This window comes from Hippocampus bargibanti, linkage group LG06, assembly GCF_051943395.1.
Source record: "Hippocampus bargibanti isolate YZ-2025 linkage group LG06, ASM5194339v1, whole genome shotgun sequence".
NCBI classification, from domain to species: domain Eukaryota; kingdom Metazoa; phylum Chordata; class Actinopteri; order Syngnathiformes; family Syngnathidae; genus Hippocampus; species Hippocampus bargibanti.
Window position 1 is genome coordinate 783,752 of NC_142739.1, and position 21,427 is coordinate 805,178.

The window sequence follows — 21,427 nt, forward strand, 5'->3', positions numbered from 1 at the left end:
ACTGCACACCGTCAATTCTCTGCTCCGCATTCATTCCATCTCGGCACTCCTAGCATGAGTCTTTCATACCGACTCTCTCTCAACAGGGGTAGTATTCGCATGGCTGACCTCGCCTCGCCTTCCAAACTACGGCTACACTGCCACCCACATTCTGTTGACCAGCGGATGCGATTCAGATAATAGAAGCTGTTGGTTGAGCGGAGGATGAGCTCATGAGACATTTTCCTGCATTATGATTAGACATTGAGGGATGGATATAGATGGAAGTGATTGCGCGCCACATTTTCAGCTCTGCGTGATGCTCTTCCATTTATCATTTACCCCACGTTGCATTAAACCCTGGAGTTAACCGTGCGTCATGTAATAGAGTCAAGAAAACGTTGGCATTTAGCTTTTGTAGAATGACAACCATTCTTGTCATTTTGGGATTAATATGTGTTTGTGGGTGCAGTTCATCATGCTTCTCGTTGTTCCATTGTGGTTTGGAAACAGAACACGGCAATCAATTCCAATACCTTTTTCATTCACGTCTCCCTTCTTCTGCCACCGCCATACTCCATTTTTCTGCATGGGTTGTGCCATTTGTGCCACTCAATTTTGCGTGTTTGAATGTCTGTGAGTGTGTTAGCTGTGCGTGTGTTGACCTATTGAAATCATTTCAGAGCAGTGTCCCTGTTGCCATCGCAACGCGGGCTTCTGTGTCTCTTTTCTTCGCGGTTCCCCTCCCTTTGCATTTCCCCTCCACTCCGGAGTGAGGTCACGTGACGACCGACGTCAAGCCGCAGAGGCGAGCAAGGGAAAGCGTTAGCTTGAGCGTGTGCGCGCGGACGTGTACGCGCGTGTTTTTAACAAACCCGCTTTCTTCAACGCGTCCGTTAGTCTCAGTCCCTCGGTTATCCAGTCAGCTTTTCGTCTAGCTCATATTGTTCTTAAATCTCTTTATTTCCCGTTACTATTCTCGCCTGTTGCTTCCCGTTTTCTTCTCCCTTCGCGAACTTGGTTTGTAGAGTGTTGAATGATGGACTGCTAAACAATTGCACATCGCTACAAAGTGAGGTAAGCGCCATGTGTATTTGTTTGTATGATGCCTTTTAAGAGTGATTGGTGGTTGCGTCTGAAACCACCGCTGAGATCACTGAAAAGATTTCTGCTTTTTGTTCCACACCAACAAGATTCCTATAGTTGTTCGGGGGTGGGGGGGGTTTCCAATATATTTGCTGACTGACCGACTGTCCGTACTCGTTACCCTGCTTTGGTTGCCTGTAGATAAAGCGATTAGGAATCACTTAGTTACGATAAAATATCAATATTGATTACAAGTCAAGTTGCTTTCTGTCTGATTTTTTTCATAGCTACTGCAGGGAAGTTATGCTGGGCGGTATGCTGAAGCAAGTGTGATCATTACGGGGGCTGAGTGTTATGATTCGTGATTCGCTGCGCCACATGGCTTTTCCTCTCAAAGCATTCAAATGTTAGTGGCAGGCTGACTGTCGTGGAACGGAGCTGTTTCTTCTGCCTGCGAGAGATTTAGAAGACGGGGGTGGGTTTGCGCAGCTGCCACCTGCCCCCCCCCCCCCCTTTCCTTGGTGAAAATGCGAAAGAATGAGTGACGTGGAGTGTATGTCTCCTAGTCTTCGTGTTCATTTTAATTATGATTAAAAGCGCATGTCACGAATAGGGTAAGAATAGACCCGAATCTCACTTGATGAGGATCACGTTTGAGAACGCCCTCCCCCGCCTCTGCAACACATTCACACAAACCCACTCGTCCAGCTGCACGCCTTAAGTCCTTTAAAGGACAACCGACGTCACTTTTTTTTGTTTTTTTTTTAACTGACATCAGAAAAACGTTTTATAGCGTCTAAAATACCCAAAACACGCAGTATGATATTTTTAGTCAAATGCAAAACACCAATAAAAATGAATTAAAGTGTCAAAAATCTGCAAAAAATTGAGCTGCGAATTGGGCATTTTCAGAAAGTCCCGCCCCCAGTTCGGAAACGTCACGCCAGGACGTCTTGCCTTGCTCGAGAATCAAAACAATGGCTTCAGATTCGGAGAAGATGCTTTCTTTTTACTCATTCAGTTATGATTATGATTCAAATAGTTCTGAAGAGGAAAGCATAAATGTTTGCAATCGATTAAAGAAGTACTTGCCATCAGGACTCCAATGTAGCATCCTAGAAAATGCACAAGATGACGCCCGAGCTCCGTTGGAAATGGGCTGATTTGTCTGCTGGGAATATGTGTCAACTAGAATCAAATAGTAGTCTTGGTGCAACACACAACGATTCACCATCTCGTTATTTATGTGTTTTCCTTCTCATTTCGCCATCAACACAAAGTTTTCAGACCAAGAGCACTATCCAAAATGCATTGTGTGTCGTTTTCTCGGTCAGGGGCGTTCCAGACGTGACGTCATGTCAGGCATCGTCATCAACTCGAAAACAAGACTTCCTGAATATTCAGTGCGAGTCCTAAAACGTACAATATAGCTAAATGCAGTGGAATCTTTGTCAAATGTGCTCAGTAGAAGTCATTTGAAGTGATTTTACAAATTATGGACAGAAGTTGTCCGGAGGGATCATCCAGTTGGAAATAGTCTGTTTTCAAAATCAACCTCTGAAAATATCACAAGGATGAAACTCTACATGGCTGATTTCAAAGAGAATGAGGAAATGAGCAGCGAACATGCAGGCTCATTGATGCCGGATCCGTTTTCTCCCATGAGTCACCAAGATATGCAAACCCAATGCTTTCTGAAATGCTTTTTGGAAGATGACTTGTTCGTTGTTGTAAATTAGATTTCAATCAAGTGTTAGCCTGACTTCTTACTTCCTACATTTACTTACAGGGGGTGGGGGTCAGTTGATGTCTTGCTTGGAGCTCTGTTCCATCCTTCCATTCGTCCATTTTCTGTTTTGCAAGTAGTTTCCTTCTGATTTGGGGGTGTTCCAACTAAAACTCATCACTTAAAATAAAAACTAAACTAAAGTCACGACAGATTTTAGTGCTGACATTTTTACACACAGACCTATTACATAAGTGCCAATGTTCAAGTAAACAAAAGCGTGGCGGCCGACATTAAGTTCAGCGAGGATGGAAAAAAGGAGGAAAACGTGGTTAAATCTTCTTATAAAACTCCCCGCCCTTTTGTCTTTGCTTCTTTCTTTGCTGTGAAACTTTTTTTTAATTGCATTCTCTCAATCCCCACTCCAACTCTGTGAGGTTAGAGCAAGTAGCAGGTCATTTTTTCTCGCTAAGGTTTATATTTATATTCATGTTCCCAAAATAGAGGAGATTTGGGGCTTGTAATTTTATGGGTTTGTCTCACAGTCGCCACTGCAAAGGAATTATTTTTATCACCTAATTGCAGGTAGTAAGTCCTTCAAAATCATAGACTCGTTTAAAAAAAATAAACACAATGGAGTGACTACATGCTCCTAGGTAGATACAGTGGCTTGAAAAAGTATTCATATCCCTTTCGCACATTTTGTCACCTTCTGACCACAAACATGAATATATGTTATTGGCATTTCATGTGAAAGACCAACACAAAGCAGTTTACAATTGTGAAGTACAGTGAGAGCGCGGTTTACGAACGCTTTAGCTAACGAACTTTTCGTTTTACGAATGTTAAATTCGCGAGAATTGAATCTTGACGTACAAACTATTTTTCGGGAAACACACGGAGCGCCACAATGAGTGATGTGTCGTTCGTGAACAAGCCGGTTCTTGGAGCTGTATCTCTGAAGTGAACGTAGCTGAAAATGTCAGCCAGCTTTTTTTCCCCTCTCTTCCCCACCCCCCGTCTTCGGTTAAAGCTGCACGTGATTGGTCAAGATCTGTGGTAGAGGAGGGAGGAGACGCACGCAGCAGCGAGCGGGGGCAATAGAGAAACAGCAACACACACACACACACACACACACACACACACACACACACACACACACACACACACACGCACACACACACGAAAGGAAGACGACAGAGCTTGAGACAAAAAAAACAAAAGTGAAAAAAAACTGAAATGTTGAGAAAATGGATAGAAAGCAGTGAAATTTGGACTCGTTTCAACTTCATTGATAGTTCAAAGGCAGAGTGTTGACGGCCAGGTTAAAATATCCCATCAATCAGGCTCCACAAATAACCCACACGAGCCATCTGTACAATTTGAAGAGAACATACAAGCAAGGGAACCAGCTATTAATGAGGTTTCTAGTGAGTCTGCCTGCATCTCTTGCTGTTGCAATATCACAAATTCTAAGATGTACAACCCTGAACTCCTTGGGACACTATGCAAAAAGTTATCCATTCCATCAAGCCATCAACGACTATCACAATGGTAAATAAATCGACTTTATTAGACAGTCCAGTTTATTTCTTTAATTACAATACCATAGCACATTTAGTATGCATAAAATAAGGTATATGTGTAGTTTTAAGGCTTATTTAGTTGAAAATTATGTTTTATGGGGACCTGGGAACGGATTATTCTCATTTTAATGGTTTCTTATGTTTGGAATACACACTTTTCGCCTTACATACACTTTCTGTTCATATGCCAAAGTATCACCATAGAAGGAAATTTATACATGACTTTCAATGACAAAAAAAAAAAAAAAGAAAAATGTGACGTGCAAAAGTATTTTACCCCCTTTTCTCTGAGTGCAACCAGGTGCCTTCAGAGGTTGTCTGATGATTGTTGAATGATTAGCTGTTGACTTAATGATCAAATGGAGTCCACCATTGTGTAATCTAACCTTAGTATAAATACAGCTTGTCACGATCTGAATTTCGTCCAACGGGTGACGCTGTAGGCTCGGCCTGCACCTGCACAGGTGTTGGTCGTTCCGATCAGTGGCAGACTGTCACGTTCTGGTTGGCGACCAAGCAGAGGACTACTCCCTGCAACTCCACTGAATGTTCCTATTGAACTGACTAACGACTGGCCTGATTGCCCCACTTCGACCAGTATCACATCATCATTATTACTAATCCTACATTGCCTCAGCAGGCTATTGTATGAACGATCCAAATTGAACCTCACCCCACCAAACCGGTTTAATGAAGGATTTAGTTGTTTCATGGAAATCACTTCTTTTACTCCCCTTTCAAACCATCTATGTTCTTTTAACCTCATTTTCGTCAAATGAGTGGTTGCTAGCTTTTAGGTGCATATGTACTGGCGATTGAGGCCCACTAGTATTATCTCTGCGATGTTGAAGTCTTTTTTTGAGAATTTGTTGAGTTTCCCCAATGTACTGCTCTTTACAATTTTCATTCTTACAATGTATTGAATAAACTACATGCTTTGTTTTTCATTTGGCAGCCTATCTTTTGGGTGGAAAAAAAAGTTTTGCCTTAAAGTGTTTATCGGTTTGAAATAAGTAGGAATTTTGTGTTGCCAAAGGAGTCTAGTTTTTTAGAAACTGCAATGTAAGGTACTGCTACTCCTCTCCTTTTTGTGTCTTCAGAATTTTTGGTTTCATTTCCTATTCTTTCTTTCTGACATTTGTTAAATGACCACTGAGGGTACTCACAGTTTGTGAGTGCTCTCCTGATATGTTTTGACTCCTTTTCTCTGCCTTCAACGCTTGCGGTTAGTTTAGCCCTATGCTGGAGGGTTCTGATAACTCCTAGTTTGTGTTGTAAAGGGTGGTTAAAATCAACAAGTATTGGTCAGTGTGCGTAGCCTTCCTAAAGACTTCTGTCTTTAGTGCTTTGTCCTCTTTTATAATTACTTTACAATCCAAAAAGGCTCGTAGGTTCCCTTTGATGTCCTCACAAGTAAATGTAATGTTGATGTCTACCGAGTTGAGGTGATCTAGGAAGGATTGAATTTCTTGTTTTTTAATTCTGACAAAAGTATCGTCCACATATCTAAACCAGTGTCCAGGAAGGATGCGAGGGCCTGTTTCTCCATCTCTTCCATGTACAGATTAGCCACTATGGGTGAAACTGGTGAGCCCATAGCACAACCATGAATTTGTTTGTAAAAGGTCTCCCTAAATTGAAAATACACAGTATTAAGGCCAATGTTTCCTGAGGTTCCAATATGAGGTCTTTGATCCTCTCTACAAACCTGGTGGTGTTCTCGACATGATATTCTGTGTTACCAACCAACGGAGCTAAGATCGTTTTTAAGTATTTGGCTATATTGTATGTAGAGGAGTCAATGCTACAAACAATGGGTCTGAGGGGGAACCCTTCTTTATGTATTTTTGGCAGGCCATATCTATTGGAAGGGTCCCTTTTTAGTTGCTCATAAGTGGAATAATCATTGATTAACCTATTTGTTTTGTCTTCATAATCCGATGTGTTGAGGAGCACTGTACACCTACCCTTGTCTGCTGGCAAAATAGTAATATTTTTTATCTTTTTGTAGAGTAGTTAACGCCTTTCTCTCTTCTAATGTTATGTTGGACAGAGGTCGTTTGGCACTTCTAAGAAGGGCTGATATTTTAATGCGCAGATCATCTGCCTCTGCATAGGAAAGTTTGTTATTTTTAATAGCCGATTCAGTAGCTGTGATGTAGTCTATTGTCGGTATAGTTTTAGAAATTACTGAGAAATTTAAACCTATGTATTGGAATTGGTTAAAACAAAACATACTCCTGTGTTAGTGCCCAGTCAAAGTCCAGACTTAAATGAACATTTGTGGTAAGATCTGAAAACTGCTGTTCACAAATGCTCTCGGTCAATCTTCCTGAGCTTGAGCTGTTCTGCAAAAATTCCAATCTCTAGATGTGCAAAGCTGATAGAGACATACACCAAAAGACTTGCAGCTGTAATTGCACCGAGAGGTGCTTCCACAAAGTATTGACACAGGGGCTGAATAGCTTTGCACGCAACATATTTAAGTTTTTTATTAAAAAAAAAAAATAAAAGTCATGTATAAATGTCCTTCACAATTTTGAACCACTTTGTGTTGGTCTTTCACATAAAATGGCAATAAAATATATTCATTTTTGTGGTCAGAACGTGACAAAATGTGTGAATACTTTTTCAAGCCACTGTATGTATTGTGAAGGAAGGAGTTGGTGTGGAGGAAAAAAAAACTGGACAGTACAGCCGTTGAGAATATCAAGAGCAATTGTTCTCCTGAATGCACCACCATCGCAGACAGATAGCTTACTTTTAGCTTATCTGACATCCTGCAGCCTTCTGCGTGTGTGAGCGTACACTGTGTATTTTGTGCTAATTTACTTAAATGCAAAATCTAGTTCATGGCAATGCTCTTAAGAAATTCTTAGCTGCCGAGTGGTAGGTCAAACAAACTAATTTTTATGTCAAAATGTTAAAAGTTAAACCTACTTTTTATTTGAAACTATCAATGCCGTAGCGTGTACAAGATGAATGACCCAATATTATATTCAACTGGCCCTCCATTCTTTGGACCGCTTACTTTAATCCGAAAATACACAGTTTATGAATTTCAAATGTAGTGTTTTCTCTGAAAAATTACAGAAAACAAGTACACTATAATTTCTTCAACAAAATGCCAAATTATTTACTTGCCTTACTGAATGAAAAACATTGTTTTATGATGAAATTAGTGTCTATTTAGGCTGCAAAGTGCTAATCTGACACTTATACAAGTAAAACATGAAGATTCAGCCTTTTGTTGATGGATAACTGGTTTTGAAATCATTCATTGAGGAAACTGTTTTAATTGTCATTGAATTTACATTGTATTTTAGCAGAGTTTGAGTGAGTGTTGTCCAGCATATGTATCTACACCGGTCAAGGATGATGCATCGTAAACCGCAAGTAGACAAACTTTAATGACGTAGACTTTATCGTTCCCTTTCTCTGGCGATTTCTCTCGTAATTTGTCTCGTTCAGGCTCTCTCAGAGCATTGTTTTGTGTTTGGGAGGTTTTTACTGAGCGAGTTGCTTGTTCTGTAGCCACAAAGGGACATAGGTCTTATTGTGCCGGTCCCAAGCCCGGATAAATACAGAGGGTTGTGTCAGGAAGGGCATCCGACGTAAAAGCTTGGCCAAAACAAACACGTGGATCAAACCTCTCAAGATAAAGGACACTGATTTGCTGTGGCGACCCCTTGAAGGGAAAAGCCGAAAGGATAAGAAGAGTTTTATTGGTTGTTATTATGACATAAGTGTTTGAATACTTTCTAACTTTTTTTAAAATGTATCCTTCGATATGTAATTGTACATTACCTAAGCTTTCAAGCCTCCCTGAGTGCAGCGACTACACGAGCTCCCAGCATGAAGCCCTTTTACAATGATATCAAATGTGATTTTTAGAGTCATTCCGGTGCTCACCCCTTAAATCGGGTCTCCAAACTTTTTCCTGTGAGGGCCACATAACTTTTCCCTTCTGTGATGGGGGGCCGGTGTCAGTTTGTAACAGAAAAAGTGTGACGATTGTAGGGGTATTTGCCCTGCACAATCTTAACAGATAAAAGTTCAGCTCAGTTGTCAGAGCAGAATATCTCTGACACATATGAACAGTCTCTTAAAGTTCTTGTGTTCCTTCCTTATAATCCTTTTGTAGGTTCCAGTCGGCTTGTAGACACCGCTGTTTGCAGCTCTCTCTCTCTCATCAACTTCCCTGTGAAAACCACAAAGGAAGCAGGTTTAGAAAGTGAACTAAGTGATACAGCACCTACACAGCACAATACATTTCAATATCATTATGGCTGTAAAGATGGATTTTATCCCACTAGATGTTATTATGATTATATTTGTTCATGCTCAGAATGACTCATTCAAGTCAGAAAAGTGAGCTTACCTATGTATGTTCATCAGTGTGAACCGTGGGCCTGCATCTGGCTGGTGAGACGTTGAATATCAGGTTCCATTGTAGTTACTGCCAGTCTCAAGCACTGATGCAAATGTTCATCTGTCAATCTTGATTTCATCGTTGATTTCAGCAGTTTCATGCGAGAAAAGCTTTTCTCGCAGATATACGTTCTGCCAAAAACTGGACATTTTCATTGCGTGTTTTTTGGATATGTGTCGTTTGGGAGGGCGGCATAGAAGTCAATGAGACTGTTGGGCTTGAATGCGTCTTTCAGAACATTACAGTTCTGTAACTCAGGTCCAACTTCTCCATGGTTTGGTACACTTGGTCAAAAATATCCTCTCCCGTTGTAGTCCCTTCGAGACTTTGGAGGGCTGCCAGCTCCTCGCATATCTCAAAGTTTGCGCTAACTCCACGAATAAAAATGAGCACTTGCGCTGTGTCTTGCACGTCCGTGCTCTCATCCAGTGCTAATGAAAAAAAGTCACATTCTTTCGTCTTCTGCTGCAGCAGGGCATATACATTACTCCCGATTTCTTCACGGCGTCTGGTGATTGTACTCGCCGACAGACTTACGGCATTAAATGGTTCTTTCCCCTCGGGACACACCTCCTCCGCGACAGCATCCATACATTTCTTAACAAACTCCATCTGTGAAAGGCTTACCGCTGCTTGCTATCAGTTTAGCAACCCGAAAGCTGGCCCGAACGGATGCCTTGTTCAGCTGAGCTTGGTGTACAAATGTATTCTGCTGAGATAGTAGTCCATTTTTTAGCTTTGAGTTTGTCTGCTCGTATTTGGCCTTGCAAAACTCATACGTCACTTTCTTGTGTCGCGTCGCATTGTGACCGACTCTTTTAGTGTTCTATTGTGAGCAGGCGTGTTTGTATTTTTCAATCATGATTATAAACGACATAGATTGATTACATTGATTAAAATAGGAACAGATAATGATTGAAAACTGACCTTTGACTTGTAAAATGATTTTTTTAGGCCAAATAGGAAAAAAATCTCTGATATATTTCAGGGGGCCGGGCCAAATGTACTGATGGGCCGGATACGGCCCACGGGCCGTAGTTTGGTGACCCCTGCCTTAAATGAAGTACAGCTCGGTTTAAAGGACAACCGACACCACTTTTTTGTTTCCTAACTGACATCAGAAAAACGTTTTATAGCATCTAAAATACCCAAAACACGCAGGATGATATTTTTAGTCAAATGCAAAACACCAATAAAAATGACTTGTGTGTCTAAAAGTGTCTAAAACTACTTCAAATTGAACCCGGAAGTGGCCGGTTTCAGAAGGTCCCGCCCCCTTGTTCGTGGTGTCACGCCAAGACGTCTTGCCTTGCTCGAGAATCAAAACAATGGCTTCAGATTCGGAGAAGATGCTTTCTTGTTACTCATCCAGTTATGAATATGATTCAAATAGTACTGAAGAGGAAAGCATACATGTTTGCAATCGATTAAAGAATTTATTCCGTGTCATTTTGAGGCATCTGGACAGAAATGTAGCACCAAAAAAATGCAGAAGATGGCGCCAGAGATACGTGGAAATGGGCTGATTTGTCTCCTGGGAATTTGTGTCAGCGAATATCAAATACAGTAAAGTCTCGTTATATCGATATCGGATATATCGATAGTCCCGGTTAATCACATTTCATGCACGCACGGACAAAATTACATGCAAACATCGGATATATCGTAGTCCCGGTTATATCGATATTTTTTCGGACTCCCTTGAATATCGATATAACGAGACTTTACTGTAGTTGTCTTTCGCCATCAACACGGATCAACACGAAGTTTTCAGGCCCAACAAAGTACCGCAAAATGCATTGTGTGTCCTTTCTCTGTCAGGGGCATTCCTTCCGTGACGTGATGTCAGGACTCGTCACCCACTCAAAAACAAGACTTCCTGAATATTCAGCACGAGTCTTAAAACGTAAAATATAGCTAAATGTGGTGGAATCTTTGTAAAATACGCTCAGTAGAAGTCATTTGAAGCGATTTTACAAATTAAGGGCAGAACTTGTCCAGAGGCGTCGGTTGTCCTTTAAGTAGAAACAAATTTAGAACGAGTTTATTAAAATCTATTTCATCTGCATTGAAAAGTACATCCATCTGACTTAACGGACATATACACACCACGGAGGGACAGGGACAACCTAATCCATTTCTCACGCAAACAAAAGCGACGCAAACATGCTGGAAGGTTAGCTCAGCTGAAGGCCAACAAACCACGATACCATCTATCTTCCGCTCGAACATTCACTCAATGGATAATAACAGTGATTTCATTATGTGATTCCAGAGAGATGAGAACTTGTTCCTTGTTTTGTTTGATAGAGACATGGTCAAATGACAACATGCCCGAGGCACCCTTCAAGCTTGATGGACTGAAACTATTAGTTATTTTGAACCGCTCACTTGGGGGTGCTGTATCGACATCAACAAAAGTTGGTGCACGAACAATTGACTTCAAGAGAAAGAGCCATTGCCATGAGTAAATCAAGAATTTGAGTTTTAGAAGCCGGGTCACAGTAGTTGCTTGCATCACAAGTTCATGGCTGTTTCCATCATTGCAGTTTCCAAAGACCCCAGATCTCATCCTAATGCAAACACAAGCCAGGCACAGCCGAACCTTATAAACTCTAATAGTTCCCTGCAATCCAAGCACCGAGTGGTATTATAGGTGTTTGCAGATGATCTCCCCCACACACTCCCAACAGAATGATGCCATACCACCATGAGCTAATAGCACTCTGGAGCTGTGAGCATACAAACTCACGTGTTGCAGACAGATCCGTCTTGTGCCCTCACATTAGTTGCCCCAAGATATCACATCATCATACTGAATGACCCAGCCCATACACCAATTGGGAATTGGTCAAAGTCCACAGTTTGGAGCTTTGGCACAGTGATGCTGCATCTGTGCTTCCAAACGTCTTTTAATTCAGAGAAGCAACTACTCTGGAATACGTCTGTGGAAGCTCTCAGTCGCACAGGAATGGTCCACCAATGAGGAGGTTTCTTCAGCCGTCATCTGTACGAATTTAAATACAAATACAAATTTGTGCAGATGACGGCTGAAGAAACCTTCTCATCGAACTACTCTGGAAGCATAAATAGACACATCCATCCATTTTCTGATCCACTTATCCTCATAAGGGTCGCAGGACGTGCTGGAGCATATCCCACTTGTCTTTGTCAGCCTGCCATGCCTGCTTTTGTAATTTGGCAGGAAACCGGAGTACTCGGAGAAAACCCACATAGACACAGAGAAATCATGCAAATTCCCCACAACTCTGGTGTACGTAGTTTGAATTTTTGTCACATGCGGCATGGTGCACTACAGGTTTGCACATCCTCCTCACTGTGGAGAGGTCCACGGTTTGATTCCATCTCTAGCCCTTCTGTGTGTAGTTTGCATGTGTGGATTGTCTAAAAAGAGATACATGAAACGTGTGGACACATCTGTCACTTTCCAGTGCTGCATGCAGCCTTCTCAAATGTTGACACTGACTGTCAGGTCCCATTCTCACCAACAACAAATGGGAGACAGTGCTGTTTTTTCCCCCCAATAATTTCTTCAAGGCTTTGCATTCTAAGCTTATTTTTGTATTTTTGTGGCTGGGTCCCTATCCCACACCAAGAGCACGGATCCACTGTATTTTTTTAGGTAGGAACTAAACTAACAAGAAGTGAATGTGTAATGCAGAGCTGTAATATTTACTGTAAATATGCGTAGTTTGGATGCTGTAGTTCTTGAAATTTAACGCTCAAAGTCATGGGAAGTAAAATATCCGATGTTCAGCTGAGCTGCTGAAAGTATCTACAGCATCCTGTTTTATACTTAAGAGGGCTCATGTCACACTCATGGAAACTAACTTGAAGGCAGTTTATTTAACCAGTGATTTATGACCACAGAAAGAAAGCGATGGAAGGAAAAGCCAAGTAAGAAAGGAATTTAACAGATCAGAGAACAGACAAATACTGCAGTAATTACGTTTTAATTAGGTTCCTCTCAAACACTGAATGGTTCGTCAGGCTTAATTAAGGTGTCTTTGATTTTCACAAAAGTAAGCTGTTAATGTTGAACGTCTAAGGCCAACCAGATTCAGTTTCACAATGCTGGTTGATCTCTTATCATATAGAAAATGAAACATTCCCAATTGGAAGTAATGGAATGTAGAATTAATCTAGGGATGATCAGGCCATTGTAAAATCTTTAATAGCCATACAAGCAGTATGGCTATTAGTGCATTCCACAAATGTCACAACTTGCTTGTCTGCAATTGTGTTAGTTTCCTAGCCCTTTGTCAACCATAGAATTCAACACAATTCACTGACCTTTAATAGTTTCCTTCCTTTTGACAGTAAGGTCATCTTTTTTTCAGAACTTTTCAAACTCTGTGTAGCAACCAGGCGGAGCATGCGTGTACGTTGTCAAATATGAATTGTTTCACCTTCTTCGGGAAAATGCTATTTGTCGTAGTTGTCTCACTAACTTGCAATGTTGCTCACTTTTGTGCTTTTACACATTAACTCCTTAAATGTTCAGCTCAAACCCATTATCAAAAATACGTAGAAATGAGGCGTAGTTTGTCTGCTTCTGCATGATTCACAAGTGGTCGCCCCCCCCCCCCCCCCCCCACCACCCCAAAAAAATGTTGGCTAGGATCCGAAGAGTGTCTCTGGAAGGGAAAATGTAATTTATAATCAGGCCATTGGGTGTATTTATGGGAACATGAAGAAGTGTACAGTGGATGAACTGACGAGCTCAAATTTGTTGGTCTTGAGTGTGGCGCAAGACAGAAAATGTGGTGGATGCAGTACATACAACTGAATTTGAGAGCGCTACATACATCGATACTGTATCCACACTGATATTTACTCTCATTTGATGCAAATCGGTGACCTGTAAGTGACTTTATTAGCTTAAGTTTTACTGGAATAGCGAACATTTTTTTTTATTTCGTTCGCAGCTCAGCCTGCTCCTCTGTTTAATTATTGTGAGATAATAATAACAATAATAATAAAATTTTATTTCAAGCGTCTTTCAAAGGCAGCAGAAAGGATGGATGTCATTTTTCAGAAAGCCAGTTCCTATCAAATTCTTTTAGGGGCTGAAACTTTTTCTGAGCATCTTCATCTTTATTAAGTTCATGGAGTTTTAAGTGCCTTGCATGCTGGGTCCGAGAGGACAGTAATTTCCTCTGTGCTGTATGTCATGCATATTAGCATATTTGACAATAAAGCTGACTGACTTTGAGTTGCTTGTTCTGTAGCCATAGGGGGACACAAGCCATTGTCTTCTTGTGCCGGTCCCAAGCCCGCATAAATACAGATGGTTGTGTCAGGAAGGGCATCCAACGTAAAAGCTTGGCCAAAAGAAACATGTGAATCAAACCTCTGAAGATGGAGGACACTGATTCGCTGTGGCGACCCCTTGAAGGGAAAAGCCCAAAGGAAAAGAAGAAGATTTTAAGCGTCTTCCAAAGCTCTCAAGGAAACTTTACAGTCACAGACAACCATAGATACAATAATAAATAAAATACAATTATAAATAGAATACAATAAATACAATACAATTATAAATAGAAACGAGATAGAGCTACACAGAAAATGCAATTTTAAATAGTTGGGTTTTGAGATGGGATTTGAAGGTGGGAAGAGCATCGGTGTTACGAATGTTGGGAGGAAGGTAATTGTCTTGACTCTTTTTCCTTTTTGCTAAGGCGCCAACCATGTCTTCTAAAATTTCTGAGTTATGTATGCCAAGTGACATGTTTATGATGATGCAAAGGAGAGCTGGTCTGTCTCAGACTCTTTGTCACATTGCTGTTGAATTTCTTTACAAGGGGGTCATGGGTCATTTGACTGAAATCCCACTTCAAGTGGTTGAAGAAAGCACAAAGAGGTCGCCTGAAGCTAAAGACTGCATGCATGGTGTCATGGCTCATTCGTCAAGGATAACCCCGGCCTATAAGCTCTCATGCATTTGTGGGACCTATGGGAAACAGATATTCTATTTTTATCCTCAGAGTGGAATTCCCACACACTGAAAACTCACGCTGGAGACAAGTGAATGATAAAAAGGAAGAGGTTGCTACTTTCTGGGCTATATTTGACAGTGACACCGTTTGAACGAGCTAATTGTGTTCCTGTTTGTGATACAAATTGTTCTAGCTGCCATAAAATCATGGTGTCTAGAACAAAATAAAAAAATATTTTTTAACCTAATTAGTGCTAAAACAACTGCTGTGATGACGATGAGCCAGTGGTTAGCATGTCAACCTCACTGCACCGGGGTTCAGATCTGATTCCGACTCTGTGTGTGGAGTTTGCATATTCTACCTGTACGTGTGGGGTTTTCTCCAGGTACTCCAGTCTCTCCTAGCCATCCATCCATCCATCCATTTCACGATCCTATTTGCCCTCACAAGGACACAAGTATTCTGGAGCCTATCTCAGCTGTCTTCGGGCAGTAGGCGGGTGATACCCTAAACCAGTTGCTTGCCAATCACAGGGCACACAGAGACAAACAGCCATCCAAGCTCTCACTCACAGCCGTAAAGGAAATATATATAGGAATATTAAAACAGCCTGCCATCCGTCTTTTTAATATGCGAGAGGTAACTGGAGTGTGTGAAAACCCAGCATGCACAGGGAGAACATGCCAACTCCACAGTAGCTGGATTTGAGGGTCAAGGACAATTTAGATTGTGCTCTTTCGTTATCCTAAGTATCTGTTTCATAATCTATTCCGTATATGGTTTTAGATTGCATGAATGAAAAAGTATGGTAATAACAATATAAAACCATACTTTGTGATTGATATGCGTTATGTGTGCCTTTAAAAGAAGAGCAGCATGAATATATTAATTATTTTGTGGTGAGTACACTAATCTCTTACAAAGTCAAGCTGTCTAGCAGTCTGTGTTTTGAGAAATACTTAAAAAAAAAAAACTTGTCACTTGACACACATGTCCTAATTCCTTGGAGTCATCTTGTCTCCTGACCTCACCTAATGTGACTTCCGTTCTATTGGTTATTTTCCATGATGCTATATCCTGTGTCTAAAATTTGCTTAACAGGAAGCAAAGCAAGTTTTGGACCATCCTTGGGGACATACTTAGTGAGAACCATCTTCTCAATTTAGGCTTTGCCTCAAGACTGTTCTTACTTACTGCTATAATGCATAAACCGTTAGTTTTGAGTGGCATCCACATACACTCATTCTGGGTGTTCTAATAAGATGTCATACTAACACATTTTTAACCACTATTCCATGACACATTCCTGATCGTTTTATGTATAAGTAGGTGTTATTACAGGCAGACTGTGCCGGTCACACACACACGACTATGTAAATTGTGTTCCTTTCACTGGTGTCAGCTTTTCTCTGGCCTCAACACAGTATGTACGTGGTCTCTCTGACAGTTCTACAGATACACGGGCACCCAGACTGAATGTGTTGTACAATCAGTGATATCAGTCCTGTCACTCATTGTCAATGCTGTCTTGCATAATTATAACCCTAATTACCCAATTTTTTTGTGTGCCTTCATTGTGTATACTTATCACTGTAGGCATAGTTTTGAGTGATATAAAAATGTTGTTTTTCAACTACAATTATTTTTTTAAATTAATGTTTGTCTTTTGTACATACGCGTGAAAAGAATTTAGCGAGAGTAGGTATGACTCCTGAAAGTGTTGGTCAGTTTTACTGCACGCTTCATGTAGAAAAATCTACATCTGTGTCTCTTACATTAACAAAGGGAGTGCCTCATGGGTCAGGCCTGGGGCCACTCCTGTTTTTTTCTGAATATCTATAACATTGACCAAAACCTGTGTCATGAAAAGCTTCAGTTATATTCTGCCGACACACTGATGATGTACTGCATACCCCAAATGAGGCAGTTCCTTAATTACAACTACCCATAAAAATGCTTTTTGGGGATTGAAAACATGCTACGGTATATGCAGACTCAACTAAAATCATGACCATTAATTGGTCTGAAAAATATGGTACTGTCCATCTGTAACATTCTTAACTGTCCCACTGCCTGGACATTCTTAAAGTATATGGTTTATTAAAAATCAGTTTAGTTCAGAGATGTATGGAGGCTTTTGAACTGATGGAACCACTATATAGTTGATGGAGGCCTCCACCAGTCTGTATTTTGAGAAATACCTTTCACACATGTCCTAATTCCTTGGTCTGGTTAAAATAATTATTTTTCCCCCATGGTCAAAAAGAAAAGAAGGGCAGATTATTATGAGAATTTGAGCATGCTCATCTTCACAGTAAATGTGTCATTCCAGGCAGTGACTTTAGTGCAGTCATTCCATGCAGTGACATTGTGTTTGTCAGGTCTGATTGCCATGTCAGAACACCAAAGCCCTAACATGTTTAACAAATGCACCAAGACCGATATTGGGAGTACAAATCAGAGAGGAAGCTCAAGAGATTCCAATTACCTTCCAAAATAGTTGTCAAGCGTGACTCATTTGAGTAGGTGAGGCATCCTCCGGTCGTGTACCCTTTCACAACTTTTTTTTTCTTTCCCATGACATAATCTTTGTATAAAATCCCACACATCTCTTCCAGTATTGCATTGTTTTCATTTTTTTATTACATCATCTTTAGCAAAGCTAAATACTGTTCTTTTTAGTGATGATGAAATTGAGCTTAGCGTCGAGCTAGTTCCATCCATTTTCCTGAATCAGTGATGCTCAATCGCCTACTCATCCTTTTGCAGGGTGTGTTACTGTGGCAACCTAATGAAAGAGGGAGACAATTCAAAGATATGTTCACATACCATCCCGATATTGCTTGGTCAACAGATTATTGTCAGAATGTTTCAAGGAGTTTGACCTTTATGAGCGCACTGTTGCACATGGAATTAAAACATTATTATCCAAGGTGTGGTGAACAGTGAGAACACTGTGGCAGAGGGTTATAGGCCACTCTAAAGAATTTTTGTTATCTTGCGAGTTGGTGGAGAAATGAGGGGGCAAAATAGTTCAATTGAAACAGCCAGAATCTAGATTGACATTGTCAGTTTAATCTTAGGTTTCTTTACTTTTGTTCTTTTTATAAATGTCTTTCAGCGCTCAAAGTGATATATTTTACTGTGTATATCTTAGTAAAAAATACTTGTATGTAACATTTTTAGAAATAAGAAAGAATAGTACAGTAGTTAGTGGGGATTATGTTTTCAAAATATGACCAATTTTGATTGTTGATGCCTTTGACGTATGAGCCGCATTCACCCCAAAGTGTCACAAAAATGATTGAGCCTTCGGATCGCAGGTCAACCCGTGGGCACGTGTGGCCGAATAAAGACACTTCCGTCAACTATTTTTATTACAATCTCATAAAAATAACAATACATTTCATTTATCAGCACCTTTCAAAACTCTCAAGCACATTTTACAGTCACAGGATATTTTTACTACATTCTTACGACTTTTATGTCGGTATCACAAAACGGCAAAGAAAAACTGTGGACCCCATTAATCATATGGCATATGTTGTAGACCTGTCTGGAATATGAGAAAATCAGTCTCCCCCACAGTCGGTTTGGTTTGAATAATGCTCTATTTACTCAGTTTTGATTTGAACAAGCGTGATTGATAATGCAGGTACATTTGTGTTAAAAATCATTTGTCATGTTAATAAAAGTGTCCGGTTCTGCATACTCTGCATACTTTATCTGAGCTGCGATGACATTACATTTTGCCTTATAACATTGGAAGCTCTTTCACCAACAAAAACATGACCATGTTTGGCTGCTTCACATGCACTTTTACAAACTGTAAATTTGCTAATTGATATTGTTTCAGAGAAGGACTAACAGATGTGGTTGGCAAATACGTAGCAGGCTGGGATTTTACATACAAGTGTTGCCAAATGAAGTGCACAATAGAGCTTCATGTAATTCCATGAATGCAACTTGTTACGATGCAAGCATTAACTAAGATATGTTGACCGTTTGGAAATTGTTTTCAACAAACCGCAATATCCAGCACAGTTCATCACACAGTCTTCAGTTCCCCATCAACAAATGGGTGTCGCTTACTGTAAGTCAACATGAGGAAATGGTGCAGAAGGGCCAGCCCAACCTACCAGTAATCTTTCCATTTTCACATTTGCAACCCTTGTAGTGGCTGAGCCTGCGAGTCACCCTGTGTGAAACTATGCTGCGGACAGGTACTAGCATATTATTCTATTCTGTTACATCGCGGTAGCACAATTACTGTGTCATTATTTACAGAGGTGGGTAGTGGAGCCAAAAATCGCTTTCAAGTGAACACTGTTACTTTGGATTTATACAGCTCAAGTTAATGAAACATGTCGGCTATAGTGTAGTCATTTTATGCATTATTACATTGAACTTTGTGAGGTGGATATAAATGAAGCATGTAATAATGGTTCTGCCAATTTCCATCTTTGTATCTGTAGTGCTATGCAAACATTGTGTGACGCTTTTTTCTTCCTGTTCTTTTTGAAATTACAAAACCCTTTTATCACAACTTCTAAGATAGCTGCGCGTGTGTGTGTATGTGTATAATTATTTCGTGTGCCACTTATCGTGAGCTGAAGCCTATCTATAACCTCAATATAGACATTGCCTGAATATCTTTGAAAATGTTGCTCCTGTGGGTTGTCATGTGCGGACTTTGGTGCAGTCATGCCCGCTCTGTTCAATGGGTCAAATGAAATCAAAACATATCACTATTGCTTTGATGAAACAGTCACATGAATTAAGGAATTAAAATAGATGGTGCCACGAATAATAAACATGCTGCAATAAAAATATACAAGTAGCAGGCAGAATTGTCATTCGTTTATAACAGAGCTAACATATTGTTTGTTTTTCCAAAAGCACCCAAGTAGAAATAAAAAGCATGGTGCATGAAACCACCCTGAGAAATAAATTTCCAAAAAGTGACTTCGGTAAATGTAATGACATATATGGTGATTGTTAATGCCTACCTCTGATTTTTTTAAATGTGGCCATAAAAAAGTTGTCATTATTAGTCAGTGGGACATGCAGAGGAGACAGCTGATGAAATGGCAATAGCATTATTTCGAATGAGGATTTATCGTTAGGTGGAGCATTCACCCGTTTCCCAGTCAGTGAGCTGTGAGCATGAATGTTGACCTGTGCGAGCATCTCGTAGTCCTGCCATTTGCTTCTAGTCTGCTAACATTGACTCTCGCTCACTGCCTCAGTCATTAACAAAATTCACAGTCAGCGAAAAAGAATGGGAGGATTCATCGTTTTTATCTTTTGACTGGAAAACAATGGTTTTGTAAGTTGCGAATGGCTGAGTATTCACAATCATTCATTTTGTTTATTTTATGTCTTCTAGCAAAATTGTTTTAATTTTAATGTTATGCCCAGACTCATGTGATGTAGGCATGTGGACCCAAATGAATGAAACGGGAGAAGGAAAATGTAAAGATACAAATCACACTTCCCAATGCTAATGTCTGCCACACATAAAACTGGTATGAAAAATGTTCATTCTGATTTCAAATTTGAGCTCAGTGTCGCTGTCTTTTGCATTGGAATCCCAAAGTTTCTCATTTTCTGTTTCCTCCAGCAGTGAGTCAACCACTTTAAGGACCGACAGACATGGGGAAGCAGAACAGCAAGCTTCGTCCTGAAGTGATGCAGGACTTGCTGGAGAGCACCGACTTCACCGAGCATGAGATCCAGGAGTGGTACAAAGGCTTCTTGCGAGATTGCCCCAGTGGAAACTTGTCCATGGAGGAGTTTAAAAAAATCTATGGCAACTTTTTCCCTTATGGGGATGCCTCGAAGTTTGCAGAGCATGTCTTTCGCACATTTGACGCAAATGGTGATGGGACAATAGACTTTCGGGAGTTCATTATTGCTCTTAGTGTGACGTCACGTGGCAAGCTGGAACAGAAGCTTAAATGGGCCTTCAGTATGTACGACCTGGATGGAAATGGCTACATCAGTAAATCTGAAATGCTGGAGATTGTACAGGTAAGTCATCACTATTTTGTGTACATTGGCTAAAATATACAATGAACCTTTTTCACTGTAATTTCTAAATCCCATTTCATCATCGTCTCTACTTGACAGGTAGTTCACCCACTCACAAAGCACAGCATTAGTCATGAAAAAGTCTATAATAAACCCTTCATGAGGACAAGGACTGCTCATGATAAAGGAGAACAGTTTAGCTCCAAGAAATCAAAGTACCCCCGAAGAAGTATGAAGAAGGCATTTGTGGTATGAAACTGTTTTCAGCAGCCATTCATCCAGTGCTCTGTGATTGAAAAATGGCTTGGAGTCTCACATAAAACGGAGGGCATTACTTCTGTCCTGTGACTTTCTGTAGTATAGTTACAGTGATACCTCGGCTTACGAACGCTTTAGCTCACGAACTTTTCGCCTTACGAATGTTAAATTCGCAAGAATATAATGTTGGCATACGAACAAGTTTTCGGGAAACACACGGAGCGCCACAATGAGTGATGTGTCGTTTGCGAACGAGCCTGTTCTTGAAGCTCCTGCAATGGCAACCGGCTTTTTTGTCCTCTATTGCCCGCCCCCAGTCTTCTGTTCAAACCGCATGTGATTTGTCAAGATCCGTGGTAGAAGAGGG

At 40.6% G+C, this 21,427-nt stretch overlaps 1 protein-coding gene across 4 annotated transcripts in view; it reads left to right on the forward strand.

Moving 5' to 3' along the window:
• The first annotated feature begins 774 nt into the window (after positions 1-774).
• Positions 775-21,427, forward strand: part of LOC148896137 (neurocalcin-delta A) — a 34,827-nt gene continuing 14,174 nt past the window's right edge. The window contains exons 1-2 of one of the 4 annotated variants that reach the window (XM_088998734.1): positions 775-1,056; positions 20,396-20,802. In XM_088998734.1, coding sequence (XP_088854860.1) covers positions 20,425-20,802 — 378 coding nt within the window. In that variant the 5' untranslated portion in view covers positions 775-1,056; positions 20,396-20,424. Of the gene's footprint in view, positions 1,057-18,923; positions 18,993-20,392; positions 20,803-21,427 lie in introns of those variants that run through there. The other 3 variants (XM_088998733.1, XM_088998735.1, XM_088998736.1) reach the window with 3 other exon arrangements.